Source organism: Thermobia domestica, chromosome 11 (assembly GCF_964235325.1).
Source record: "Thermobia domestica chromosome 11, izTheDome1.hap1.1, whole genome shotgun sequence".
Lineage (NCBI taxonomy): Eukaryota > Metazoa > Arthropoda > Insecta > Zygentoma > Lepismatidae > Thermobia > Thermobia domestica.
Window position 1 is genome coordinate 83,910,679 of NC_137464.1, and position 15,243 is coordinate 83,925,921.

General features: G+C 37.7%; 1 protein-coding gene across 1 annotated transcript in view; it reads left to right on the top strand.

Annotated features, from left to right (window-relative positions):
* Positions 1–15,243, top strand: part of LOC145663613 (glutamate carboxypeptidase 2-like) — a 92,930-nt gene that overhangs the window by 26,635 nt on the left and 51,052 nt on the right. The window contains exons 7-9 of the mRNA XM_081729721.1: positions 676–766; positions 4,366–4,544; positions 6,559–6,678. Coding sequence (XP_081585847.1) covers positions 676–766; positions 4,366–4,544; positions 6,559–6,678 — 390 coding nt within the window. The remainder of the gene's footprint in view (positions 1–675; positions 767–4,365; positions 4,545–6,558; positions 6,679–15,243) is intronic.

Consider the following 15,243-nt stretch of genomic DNA (forward strand, 5'->3'; position numbering starts at 1 on the left):
CAATTGCTTGTCATTTCACATCATTGAGACTTTGATGTTGAAAGTTGGATAGTGCAGACAAAAGTCTTTCACACACGTCCTTTGAATTCCAAACGGTGTATACTTGTGATTGTTATGGTAGTTAACCGTGGTATTTTCCCCCCGCTAGAAACACTATATACTTTCACTCATACGCTCAAACCATGATCCACACTTTTATACTCGCCATGTTTACCCAGAAATCAAAATGGCTACACGTGACCTTCTAAGTAAACATTTTGGTCAGGAAAACCAAATCACTTAAAATTTGGTTCGCATAACGAACTTAATCAACCAAATGGCAATAACAGAAAAAGCCTGTGTGTAACCAAAAAAAAAAAAAAAATACAGTGTTCACGATAAACTTGTTTGGTATAAATTACAAAATTTTGGTTAAACTAACCAAATGCCCTGGGCAAACAAATTTGGTATTCCAGACCAAGTTCTTTTTTCAGTGTAATTACTAATTATTGTATTAGGTAAGTTTTTCCTATTAGAATGAAGCGACAAAATTCTGATGTGACTTCCCCGAAAAGTCGCCACTGACTAATGACTAAAAATAGTAACATATTTTAGTCATTTTTTTTTTACACAGCTATTTTCCCCTTCCCATCCCATGCTTGCATTTAAAGATACATGTTTTGTTGTGTCTTTCAGCTGATGCCTACAGAATATCCGAAGAGGAAGCTGATATTCCGAGAATACCAGTTCAACCTATTGGATACAGTGACGCCGAAAATATACTCAGGTAATATGTTAATAATATTTAGGTCGGCCATAAAATCCCATTACTCTTAAGTGCATGATAATAACGTATACGGTATTTCTTGTTAGTATTTCAGGTCCTGTGAAGTAAGCAATTGGGTGATACGTCGTCTTACACTATTAAATAATGCCTATACTGTATAATAACTATTTTTATTAGCGTTTTAAGTCCTATGAAATAAACACTGGCTGACACGTCCACTTATACTATTGCAGAACGCGTTGTTGCGAGTTGGTGGGTGTATCAGAGAAATCAAAATAGGAAAGACTATGGCAGAACTGCATCGTTAGAAGTCTCAGCGGATTCACATATCCGCAAGTATCCACATCATAGCTTTTTGCGGACATATTTATAGTGCCTGGGCAGATGTTGGGTAAAAATGCATATATTCATGAAAAAAGAAGAATTTTAGTGATCATTCTTCTAAACATTATTAATTATTTACATCTTGTAATAAAGTGTGATTACCCTTTCGGAACAAATAACTACCAGAATAAAGTCGAGTTTCGTTAATTATTTTATCTTTTTCTGTGTTGTTTGAAACTCTATTATCAATATGAGTTTGTGTGAGGTAGCATATTCTTTATTCTGGAGGGTCTTTTATTTCCATTCTGCCTGTGTGTTTCGAGTAAAGATGTTTATGTACAAGTATTTTGAGCAGTGCCGTGCCGTGGGGGGGGGGGGGCAGGCCAACGGCCTCGGGCGCCGAAGTAAGGGAGCTCAAAATTCGGGAGGAAAAGAGGAAAGAAAAGAAGGAAAGAAAAAGAGAAAGGAAAAATTACTTGGAATATTTAGGAAGTGGTCCTAGAATGTTGTTCATGTTAAGAAAATGCATGTGCACATATATAAAATGGAAGGAAAAAACTGATAAAAAGTGCTCAAAATCAAGGAAAAGAAGGTTTTATTTTTGAAAATTTTCTTACGCTTCGCACAGATATATATTTGATCTGCCGATACTGGTGCAGATGCGATTTTGTTTATATCTGTGCAGACCTATATGCATAGTAACTGTATGACGCGGGTGTAACGGGATCCTCTCCCGAAAATCCCTTTTGAAATGCGATCATAAACTCTTCTCCACAGGCAATGTCAGGAATAAGAAGAGAAGTGGCACATCATCCACCAGAAGAGAAATATGCAGTCTGTTTCAAGATTCTATGAAGCAATCGTCAACCTTTGCCATAAAAAGGACGGTGCACAAACTGATCCCTTAGATTTATTAGTGATTTATGAGAATATCTCAAATTCATTGCTCATTAACAATAACTACTAATTTTCCAGAGAACGTTTGTTTTGTGTTTGATATTGGTAATGGGACTTTGTGGACACTTTGAAAACTCTTTCTTCTGAAACTTTGTGGCATGTTTAATATTTTCGCCTTGTAGTGTTGTTATGTAAATTTCTATCGATTTATGGTACTCCTTCAGGATGAAAACTGAACACTTATAATCCCTTATTATTTCTACATGAACACTATACGTAGTTCACCTTTGTCTAATAAGAAATACGCTTATTATATACAAGACGAGCCTATAATAAATATTGTTTGATCTTCCTTTTGGAACGTAAAGTGTGTTTCGTAAACCGTATTAAAATAGAAATGTCAATACCTTATGATCTGGAAACATGATGATTATGCAAGTTGCTAAATCAGGCTTTGAGATACCCTAAACTTTGAAATTTCTTTTATTTGCATTAAAAAGTAAATATAGAACAAAATTCGTTGTTCTTACATAATACACCACGGATTAAAGAACGCCTTTTACGTCATAAATTACATTTCACAATGAGAATATTTTTTTGCAAGTTTGACATTGTTATTATCTGCAGATATTAAATTAGACATAAAAAATACGATTTTGTCAGTTTATCACATAATGACCAATTTGACCCATTTCAATAGGAACCGAGGAAGATTTATTGTAGGCAATTTCATAGCAATATTTTGAATTGTATGATTGTATGACTGTATGCGCTAAGTCTAACAAGTCCACAACTATAAGTAATTTATAAATGAAATATTTTACAACATAATTATAAAAAATCATAATTCATGTGTAAAGAAAGGCATACTTTCCAACAGAAAAGTTCTGTTATGGTTTTTATCTTAGGCTCAATCCGGGAACACCCTACGCCCTTGTTAAATTTAGACCAACACTAGCTAACCACTGAACTGAAAACTGTTGGACGATATTTAATTTCCTCATATTCATACAGGGGTTGGACAAAAAAATCTAAAACGTTTGCAAAAGTATCAAAATCATACCTAGTATAGTGTGAGGCCTCCTTTTGCGTCCAAAACAGCTTGGATCCGAAGTGGAATAGACGTATACAGCTCCTGAATCGTGGTGTGTGGAATTTTGTACCATTGTTCCTACAAAACATTCTCCAGTTCCTTAAGGGATGCTGGTGGAGGGTAATGAGACCGAATACGCCTTTCTAACTCAGACCACAATGGCGCAATGATGTTCAGATCTGGTGATTGTGGGACGCAGGGGAGGTGTGATAACTCCTGGTCATGCTCCTCAAATCATAATTTCACCGTTTTTGCAGCGTGATAGGGTACCAAATCATCTTGGTAGATGCCATCACCATCAGGGAACAATATTTGGGCCAAAATGGCCTCATACGCCTTAGCATTCATCATTCCATGCAGGGCTATGATGGGACCTGCAGAAAACCACGATATCACTGCCCATACTGTAACAGAACCACCCCCATGCTTTACAGTTGGGAGCAGACAGTCTGTATCATAGGCCTGCGACGGTGTTCTCCATACGTAAACACGACTGGTTGTTGGAAATAAGGTGAAGGTTGATTCATCGGATCACATTACATGTTTCTACTGTTCATGGGTCCTTGCACCACTGGATACGCCTCTTTGCATATACTGCTGTGACCAGGGGTTTGGCGATAGCGGGCCTGCCATGAATTTTCATTTTACGAAGTTCCCGTCGCACTGTTTTCGATAAAACCGGGTTCTGTAAGCCGGAATTGAATTCAGATGTAATTTTCATTGCAGTGGTCTTCTTTTTAGCTGCTGCAATCCGTTTTAATGCCCTCCGGTCCCTATCTAGCAGGATTGTCTTTCGACCACTGTTGTGCTTTGCAGACTTCCTTTGCCCATGAATTGTGTATGCCCTCGTAACATTGGACACAGTGCCTTTCGATACTCCCACAATGTTCGCCACTGTTGCCACTGAAGCTCCAACCAGACGGGCACCAACGATCATGCCTCTTTGAAAGTCTGTCAGGTCGCCCATTTCACCGCACCACTTTCACACCACGACACTCACAGGTGAACTGGTTACTGCTGACGGAAGAGGAAGGTCCACATGAAACATTGAAAACAAAAAACGATCGGCAACCTCGACACGTGTTGTACAGTGAAGGCCAAACTTGCGTGTCCTGTATGAAGTGTTTTTAGATTATTATTATTATTATTATTATTTTTTTTTTTTTGTCTAACCCCTGTATTACCGTAAGGCATATTGTAATCAGGAAATAGTTTGTAATTACCTTTTTTTTATGGACAACATGTTTTGTTTCAGTGTGAACTTAGTTTCGTTTCCTTTCTACAGATACATGTCGACAGAAATTGCTGCTCCTGATTCATGGGTAGGATACTTGAATGTGTCTTACTCAATCGGACCTGGCTTCCAGAATCCAGACTGGAAACTAAGACTAGAAGTTCGAACTTCAAATCAAAGAGGAACTATTAATAATGTGATAGCTACAATTAAAGGAAGCGATGAACCAGGTAGGCAATTAATTTATTCGTAAGCGATACGGAAAGTTGTAAACTGGGAGTATAGAATATTTGTCTATACTGAGAGTATAGGATACTTTTTCTTTTCGTGAGGACAAACAATTAATATCTATATTTTAAATTATACTTGTACTTATATTTTACTCGTGTTTATATGACATTATTTTATATTTTAAAGAGATAATATTGAAGTGCTTTTAGTATAATGTTTTGAGTTAGCAGTGATATGAAACGCTACAAAATAGACTTTTCACTTCTTATTTGTAATAAAATTTGCCTAGAAATTTAAAAAAAAGTATCATTACATAATGTAACCAAAATTAACACAGAATTATTTCAAATAAAGAATCGTTATTAATTTTTTTGTAGTTTAATGTCCAGAAAGACTGTTTTGAAATAGGACCATAATAACGTCACGGAAGAGAAATATACATATACGAGGTAAAACTGTCGAACCTTTTGTTGACAAAAATACATTTATTGATTTGGAAATCCGAAACATTAATCCCCTTCGAAGTAGTCTTCTTGGTAATGCACATCCTTCTCCCAGCGCTTCCGCCATTGTGGGAAACACTTCTGGAACGTAGTTTTTGGAATGATCAGCAACCTTGCGGTCGCATTCCGCATGATGTCTTCTCTTGATTCAAATGGTGTCCCTCTTAGTGGTATTTTCAGTTTGGGAAATAATCAAAAGTCATACGAAGCCATGTCGAGTGAGTAGGGAGTTTCATGATACACAGCAATGTTGTGTTTGGCAATGAAAGCCTGAATCAAATTTCGCGGACACTATCCTCATGTCTAAATTCTCGTTCAAAATTGAATGTACCGATCCGATTGAATGGTTTCCGCTTGAGTATCGCCAAACTTTTGACAAAATTTGATGCAATATCGCTGCTCAAGTTTTTCTGTCATTTTACAAAAAACTGAAATCCGACGAATGCTCACTACGCTTCACTCGTTGACCGACTCCGAACGAGTGACGCTTTTTGTGGGCGAGAAAAAATTCAAGACTGCACATTAGTGCTCCTTCTACATCCATACTAAAGAAAATCTCCCGCGCTTCATTGATTTACGTGCAAAAAATTGGGTTCGATAGTTTTTGAACAGATTTCGTATAATTTGTCCTATATTTCCCGTTGAAATCGAAGATATTTGTGCTGCACAAGCAGAAGAAACAACAATTCCGATTCGTAAAAATCTCTAAAAAGAGTGGTGCTCTCATACCTCTTCCTTTCGGCCTAATACGGAAAGAAGGGGAAAAGTAGTCTCATTATCTCTATTAGCAGATTTAGAGGGAGGAAAATAAAGGGGAAAGTAAAAAGAAAAATCTTTCATTTTAACGTCCCACGATTGATGTAAGGAAGACAATGATTAAAGCAAGTGAATGATGGTGGAAGAATTGGTGCAATGAGACAGTAGGACGAAACAGGAGTACCCCAAGAAAACTCACGAACACGATGTTGTCCACCACAAACTTTTTATTTGCACGGGGATCGAACCGGAGACCCACGCACCAGAGGTAAGCGCTGTACCACTGAAAGAAGAAGTGAGCTAATGAACTTATATTGAATATCTAAAATGTTCATTTCTGAATCATTTTTAGAGAGGCTGTTTGGGAGTACTTGATTATTCTCCACCTACTTCTCTAAAAATTGGTGTGCAACTACTGGAGCATTCTTATATATGGATGTTTGGATAGTTCGCAAACCAGTTCCTCAGTGACGTCTTGACCAGACTACGATAGGTCCCATAGTAGTGGAGCTATGAACTTTTAAAATTCACTTGTTTAACGTTTTCGGCACCTTATAACTCCGAAACTATCCACTTTTGAGCACAGGTCCATATGAACTTTTTTCCTTATTCTGATGTGAAGAATCTGTTCTCAAAAAATTGTGACACATTTATGTAACACCCTGTATACGAAATATGCCAACTAAAATACCGCAATGTCAGCATTGAAGCTACTGTACTATACTAGACGTTTTTCAATTATTTTAATTTTTAGATCGATATGTTATTCTTGGGAATCACCGAGATGCTTGGATATTCGGAGCAGTAGACCCTACGAGTGGAACAGCTGCTCTATATGAAGTTGGAAGAGCTCTTGGTGTACTCAGAGCTCAAGGTAAGACTATTATTACTACACGTTTCATTCTATATACAGGGATAGTAAGTCCTGTTTTTACTTATTCGACTTGGTCGCACGGTTAGCCAACTTTCTGCACTTGCTGCTAAATTGAATTGGTTAAGCAGAACCCGATAGTTGAATTCTATTTAATTATTTCAACGAATATATATATATATATATATCGCGAAACACGAATTAGAATTCACAGGGGTACCGGTAAAACATCCAGATCAGCCCTGGCGATCTTGTGTGAAGTGTTACAAATGTAGTGAATGATGTTATACTTTATTTGATACAACTTGTCCTTTCTGACAGTTATTTTCCTCTCTTTTTCCCTTCCTGCACATGGTCATAACAATCAGGCAAGAAGAACTGTTGTTTCAATCGCTCTGCAATCGTAAATATTTCACCCTTTCCGAACGTTGCCACTTTGAATATAAACAAATTCACATTGTTTTAGTAGTCAAATGTCAACTTGAGTAGTGAACCTGCTGGTTATTGAGAGCATTCTTTTTAGTTCTCTTTTGTGTCATTTAATTTTATAAAACTGAGATTAACTTGCAGTGAATAATTTCATGTTTCAATACCCAAAACTGAAGCTGGCAACACAGCATTGAGCACCACGTGCGCACAGCGAGCTATCAGAAACAGCGTTGCCAGATCTAGCATAATGATGCTAGATTTAGCATAATTTACATGTCTTTAGCATGTAGCATCTTGCTTTTAGCATCCTGCCCACATCTAGCATAATTTCAGCAAGTTTATCAAAAAACCGCAAAACCTGGAGATGAGAAAGAAGTTGGTCGTGGAAAGAAAAAGAACGACAGAAATGCATCCTCTCCCATTGATTCATACAGTCGGTAAGCCATACAGGTAGTCTTATTGTTCAAAGCAAGTTCGAAGCTGCGGGAGATCATTTCTTTACCGATGCCTTTAGAGAAGGAGCGTGGGAATAAAAACAATTTAGTGTTTCTGAAAATGAGTTAGAAAACGAGTTTTATTGGAGACGGTAGCTTCTTGATGTTGAGATGAAACACTAAATACATACAAATGCAAGTGACTCAAAGGCCTTTCGTTATGTGTTTGACCCAGTCCATCCCAGAGATACATTTTTGTTTTTTGCTTTTTTTTTTTCTAGCTCCACCCAAGGTTATTCAGAATAATTACAAACTGCGAGTCTGGCAACGAGTTTATTTGAGTTAAAGATTTGGTGCGTGAAGTATTGACACTTCTATCCTCGCACTCTTGCGCTCTGCGTATTTTAAGTTACATTATTGTGTCTCAACTTCGGTTTTCTTTTCTTTAAAAACTTTTGAATTAGTAATTATGAGGATCTAGCATAATTTGACCGAATCTAGCATAATTTCGATCAGGTTTTGGAATAATTCCGAGCTGTGAGTCTGGCAACGCTGATCAGAAAGGACAAGTAGTATCAATTGCAGCGTATCTAATGTGTATCAAGAACACATACATCTTCGTGAGCCCTCAAACACTGAACTGTGGCTTAAATTTGAAGAGACGAGAGAAATTTTGTCTGTTGGTAATTTCATGGAATTGCGTGCACCAACCTCCCCTATGGCCTAGTTCAGAGATATCCAAAAAGTGAGTCATGATTCAAAATGTATTATTAGAATGTTATTGAGAAGTCGTGTATTAACGGAAATTCGTGTTAATTTTGTAAAGTTCGTCGAAAGTGAAACTTAAGTATTATATTCTGCTCATGCTAATCATTATTTGCAGCAAATGGGTGTTTCAGTTATCATAATCTCAAAACCACTATGTCCCCACCTAAATAGGGCTATGTAAATTCATGGAAAATAAGAATATCTTCTATGTCTTATCTTCTTATTTATATAAAGGAATGTGTGTGCGTGTGTGTTTGTCCGGTATACAAATTCACACCAATAACTTAGCTTACTTCAAAATGGTTTTATCAAAGAGACCATGGTTTAGGAGAGACCGTGGGATATATACAACTGGTTCATATCCTAAAGGGGAGGACGGATCTTCAAAGTGGAAGAGGTAATTTAAAATTTACGTAAAAATTAAATATATCACGAAGTTTACACGTCATGAAAATGAAAATCGGTATGTCACCTCATACTAAAAATAAGTTAACATACACATATGGCTTACAATCTGGAAAAAATACAGTGGAGGTAGACAGTCCCAGGGGTGTGTGAACGAGTGAATAATGTGATAGCAACAATTAAAGGAAGCGTTGAACCAGGTAGGCAATAATTAAAAATAATTGAAAATAACCGATATTAGTATCAAATTTATAGTTTTCGGGGTTACTGACAAGGGACGTATGCGAACCATAACAGCTAGTTATTTATGAAAATTGATACCATGACTAATTGTGAATCGCTAATCATTGCGGTGTTAGTCACTCGGTGAGGAAATGAGTTGTTTATCCGCTACCTATAATACATATACCAAGCTGTGACCGGGTGAGTTTATGCCTAATTATACCCCAAAAGAACCGTAAAGGGGCAGAAAATGAAAAATGTTTGCAGGTAACCTGATACCTACGGGAGGGGGACACGTGACCAAGAACACGGCAGTAGTGTCAGACAAGTAGTGTTGCCATCTCAATACAAACTTATAGTTTTTCAAATAGAACGTACACAATTTTATTGCATTAAAACAATTGGCATAAAACGTGAGAGAAAATAAGCGAAAGGTGGGTTATCAGTGTTGTCAAATGAGCAAGATACGATGCTCTAAAGTTGAGAAATTATGGGGTCCTTACAGAGAAATCAACAAATGTACAACAACAAGAAGACTGCAGAAGGAACAAATGTACGGTAGGGAGTAAACTACAGCATGCACTAACGAGCTTGATACTGGATTCACCCAAAACGGACACATGTTAGAGTAGCCGTAGAAAGAAGCGGACATAATGCAGAAATGTGAACAGTAAGTCTTCGTGTAGCGCAGCAGTTCCATTGGCGTTTTTGTAGAATCGATATCTGGAACTGTTCCCTAGACCTATAAAATGAACTGTCTTCGGGTTGCAACACTGCATAAAATCCTTCATGCCTTCCAAACCACAGAAACGGCGGCATAGCGCCTCAAAAGAGTACAGAATAGCTGTGCCAAGATAGGTAACAAATCTTTACAAGAAAGTACGTCAGAATAAATTCGCAAAGATTAATGACCTGTGATAGGTGTCAGTCGAGAGTATAGGAAACTTTAGTATGTGAGACAGTGATGAAGGCAAAACACACTGCATTCAGGTTACAAGTAATATACAGGCGCAAATATTTTAACAAAATACACGAATGCGTCAGAATACACAAATGCGTACATAAATAGTACGGCAAAATACGTACATTTCTCGCCCTAGCTTTACAATCAATATGACTCGATTAGGGATGCGCACGAGACAAGATTTGAGACTGTCTCGTCTCGAAAATGTGCTGTAAAAGTGATGTCTAGACTCGAAAAATATATATTTTTCTATTGGAAGAGCTGTGTCTCGACTCGAATTTTATCAGGAAAATTCTGTCTCGACTCGTCTCGTGCACATCCCTAAGCTCGTTAGTCACTGGATACTGCGCATGGTATAGTTTACTCCCTACCGTACATTTGTTATTTCTTCAGTCTTGTTGTATATTTGTTAGTTTCTCTATACGTACCCCATAATTTCTCAACGTTAGAGCCTCATATCTCCCTTATTTGGCAACATTGATAACCCACCTTTTGCTTATTTTCTTTTGCATTTTATGCCAATTGTTCTAATACCATAAAATTGTGTACGTTCTATTTGAAAAACTAAGTTTTCGTTTGGATGGCAACACTGCTTGTCTGGCACTATTGCCTTGTTCTTGGGCACGTGTCCAAAATCCGTAGGTATCAGGTTACATACATACATTTTTCATTTTCTGCCTTTTTCCTGGCGTTTTTGGGGTATAATTCTTAATAGCCTCACCCTGTCACAGCTTGATATATATATTATAGGTACTGGTAGCTGATAAACAAGGCATTTGCGCACCGAGTGAGTATTACCACGATGATTAGGGATCCACAATTAGCTGCAGTACCAATTTCCATGAATATCTAGCTGTCACGGTTCGCATACGTCCCTTGTGAGATGAATATTAACACTTCCGACACCATTGAAGTCGAACTTTAGCTCTCTCGTCATGGGAAGTTGCAGGCGTGAAAACTAAGATATCTAAAGTTACCGATATTAATGTGAATCCATAGTTTTCGGGATCCTAAGCTGATTGGTAACTGATTGATATTTGAGTCCAAGTTTAGGCAAGAAGGAACATTGCAGCTGGTCCGAGAATTTACAGAGGAAACATTGAAGGTATTGCTATTCGTGATTTATTTATTACATTTATATTCAGAGAGGCAAGGCAGGAGGCATTGCTCTTCTTTATTTAACTACTTCACTCACTTCTTTACCTTTCAATATCATAAATTGCATAAACCTTAACCTCCCGTACGAAGAACAGCTATTTCAGATACTACCGATATATAAAAATATGTATTTGTTTCTTTGTTCGCTACTTAAATGTACACAGTTAGCTTGGAATACTTTTAAGTAACTATACGAAAGATACCGAAGTCAGGAGAGATTGTAGACTATTTAGAATCTTTTATATCTTCTTAAGGGGAGAGGTAGGGTCTTAAAGGGGAAGAGTTGGTTTTAAAATGTATGCCAAATATATCGTATCTCACAAGCTACTGATGTTAGGAAGATGAAACTCTGTGTGAAAAGTCATTTTTGGGAAAAAATTGACGCACATATTTGACTAAAATCTGTACAAAAATACTGTGGGGTTACAACACTCCTAGCTGGTGGGAAGGGGTGATATGTAAAAATGACTGATATTAGTGTAGAATCCATAGTCTTTGGGATCGTTGAGATAAATAGTGACACTTCCTGATTCGGTTTAAGCCCAAGTTCAGTTATCATAGGCATATAGGGTTTGGACAAGAAAGGGTGAGAAATAAAATGTTAGTGCCTTATGCAGAGTCGTTCTGAAGCGTGATTAGTCCCATACTAAAGAGTTCGATTAAAATATGTTTCCTGCAGTAGTCAGGCCTTTAGTATGACGCTAATCATACGTCAAAACGACTCTGCATAAGGCGGTTAGTGTCGAATCCGTAGTTTCCGTGGTCGCTAAACTGATTCGTGACAGACTTGATGCAACTTAAGCCAAAGATTGATCAAGAACATGCATGTCAGCTGGTCTTAAAATTGACAGGGGCAATGCTAAGTTTATTATTATTTATTCTACTCAGCTCTTTATTTTCTGACAAGGGCAACGTCAAATTCATTCCACGTATCAGATGGCCCGGGAATTGACAGGGGGTAACACCTAACGCGCTGCTTGCCGTTATTTACTCTACTCAGTTCTTTATTTTTAGATATTATGCATAAACATTATTCTCTCTGTGCGAAGCCGGGCATTTCTGCTAGCACTAATATAATAAAGAATGTGTATGTCTATCAGATTTTCGCATAGAAAGGACCTAGAGCAAGCCTGTCCATGAATTGGCTCCTGGAGCCGAAGCGTGAGCGAGCACGAGCGGAGACAAGAACAGTGAGCACAGGTTCTGGTAGCTTCGCCCCTTTCACTGCATCCGATAAGTGTTGCCAACCACACATGATGGCAAAAAACCTACGGCCAAGCCTGGTCAGAAATTCGCACGATGTTGAATCATTGAGCAGACGCAAGCGTGAAATGTGCAGGTGTACTCTCTCCCTCCCCATTTCGAAAGCAGTGACGCGAAAACACTGCAGGAAATAAAATTGTTACGTTTTTTGGTCGAGGAAGACGCATGATAAGAGGTTACAGTTAGCGTTGAAGTAACTAACAAATGAACAAGAAAGAAAGAAAGAAACTAACATTAAACATGTCAGCTTACAGACGTAAAAACGACTGCAGAAATCGGAAACGAATTGTTTCAGACCTTTCTAGCTTGCTTACACAATTCGTGATGTTGTATTACATTAGCCGCGGTCTGTAACTTGTCACTCGCTTCACGTTTTCTAAGTTGTAAACGCCTTCCGTTGCTAGATTGATAGCAGAACGACGGGAGGTTGAAAATAATAATAATAATAATAATAATGCTTATTATTATTATTATTATTATTACTAGTAGTAGTAGTAGTAGTAGTAGTAGTAGTAGTAGTAGTAGTATTCGGACCAAAGAGGGATGAAAATGGGGACTGGAGGGAATTCATAACGAGGAATCGCATAGTTTATACCGCTCACCTAACATTGTTAGGGTCATTAAGTGTAGAAGACTCAGGTGGGCAGGCCATGTAGCCAGAATGGAAGAAATTAGAAACGCTTTCATAATTTTAACTGAAAACCCAATCAAAAAGGACCATTAGGAAGACCTAGGCGCAGATGGGAGGACAATATTAAGATGGATCTCGCAGAGATTGGAATACAAAGTAGAAACTGGATGCAATTAGCTAAGGATAGAACTCAGTGGAGAGCTTTTGTGAACGCGGCATTGAACCTCCGGGTTCCATAGGCCATAGAGTTATATATATATATATATATTGAAAACTGGTTTTCCATGACAAACTAGCAAATTTTTATAAATGTAAGTGATGGTTTGGTTCTACCACATCCTTCTTTAACAAAAGGAAAGAAAAAAGAAGAAAAGAAACGTACATAGTTTATCATTTGATTGCTGTTACAAGTTTGTGTTGTCTATAGTTAACGGTTACCACATTGTAGAAAACACTTTACACTAAATGGCAGTCAGTTTCCATACATACTTTTTTTTTTTCATTTGGTAAGCTAGTGATTACCGCCAAGGTTGACAACACTTCCGCTCCTCTAAGGACGAAACCCGAAGATGCACGAAGTACGAACAACGGTATTTGCACGTAGAATGCTCGTGAGCGTTCCCGAGGAGAGTTTCCACTAGCTGTTCGCCGTGGCCAGGGCTGACCTAGAGACATCGAAGTTTGTACACAAATCTTAGCAGATCGAATTGGGAGGGAAGATGTTTTCTTTCCTTTCGTTTTCCTCTCGAGGGGGTGATTTAAAGTCATTCTTTAGATAAAAATGACATAAAATGTAAGGTAAAGTCATAATACGTATGAGGCAGGAGCGGATCCAGGGGGGCATTGGGGCGATTGCCCCCCCCTTCCCAGAAGAGGAAATTTTCTTATTTTACATATAAATAAAACCCACTTCAGAGTTTGGAGCTCTTAAAAATAGCTCTAAGTAGTAGTATTACAACCCCCCCCCCAAAGTCCGTCCTAGTCCGCCCCTGGTATGAGGCAGGAAACCTAACCGTTCTTCATGTGGTCGTGCGTAACCATGGTTACATACCTTCCAGACCTTTTAGTTCTTTTGCTTTAACTTTATTCTTCTCGTGTGAAGAAACGGGCATGTCAGATCGTCGTTATAGAAAAATGCACATTTCTTTACCTCCAAAATTTTGCATATACTTCTGATGTGAAGAACAGACACTTCTGCTAGCAGTATAATAAAGCAAAGGATTGTTTAGACTTTGTATGGAATTCTTTAGACTTTGTATATAATTGTTTAGACTTGTTAATTAGTACGAACAACATTTACGTTAGTTCTCTTCGTTGATCTAGTGGACAGCGCGTATGCCATTGATAGATGAGTTTCCGGATTCAATTCTTAGTATGGGAGCATCGAACATACAATAGTGCCTCTGATCCTCTATTAAACGTTAGATTTTTGTCATTTATATCCTTGCTGCTCACAAAAGGTGATAAAGGACAAATCAATGAATCAATACTTAGGTATGGCATCACTTTTACGGCGCAAGATTATACATCCCCATGTTATACAATAGTCTTGGCGTAATCGAGGCAAACGTGTGTTTTTAAAAGGTCACAAACTGCCACATTCCGTAATTGTTTGCGCTGACGCATAAATATGGTATCGAGTTTGAGGAAATTTATGAACAAATCACAAATAAATAAATAAATACATTTGTTAAAAATATAAACGATCATATATATATTTTAATTAGTTACGATTTTAACTTATAACTAGCTGAACCTGCGCTCTCTACACAGCGCATCATTCGCATATGAGCATAAATCTCCTTATTCCTTACAACATCTGTACATGTCCCTTTACAGACACAAGTGGAAGACGTATTGATTAAAAAAAGCCAAGGGGTATCATAAAGGGGAGACTTTTTTCGATTATTTTTTCTCAATATCTCGCACCGTTTGCAAGATTTGAGCCTGCTTCCGGTCGGAGTTTCGAATTCATGTATGACCAGTGTTTTCTTTCTTCTTGCATGCAGTATGTAATAAGCAAATACATTACATACACAATTAATTATAATGTCAGTTATATATGGTGTTGATTGGGCAAAACACTCCCAAAAAAAAGGTTCATCTTAGACTGGAGAAATGGTTATCCTTCCTTTTCCATTATTATTTGGCTATGAAACAGACGCCTGAGACATATACAACCCCTATATACAACAATGTGGTGTTGGAATGTATAATGCTTAGGATGTGATGCTTTAGTTTTTTTTTAATTTCAACACTTCCAATGTACCCGTAAAAATGTTATAAAGAAATAG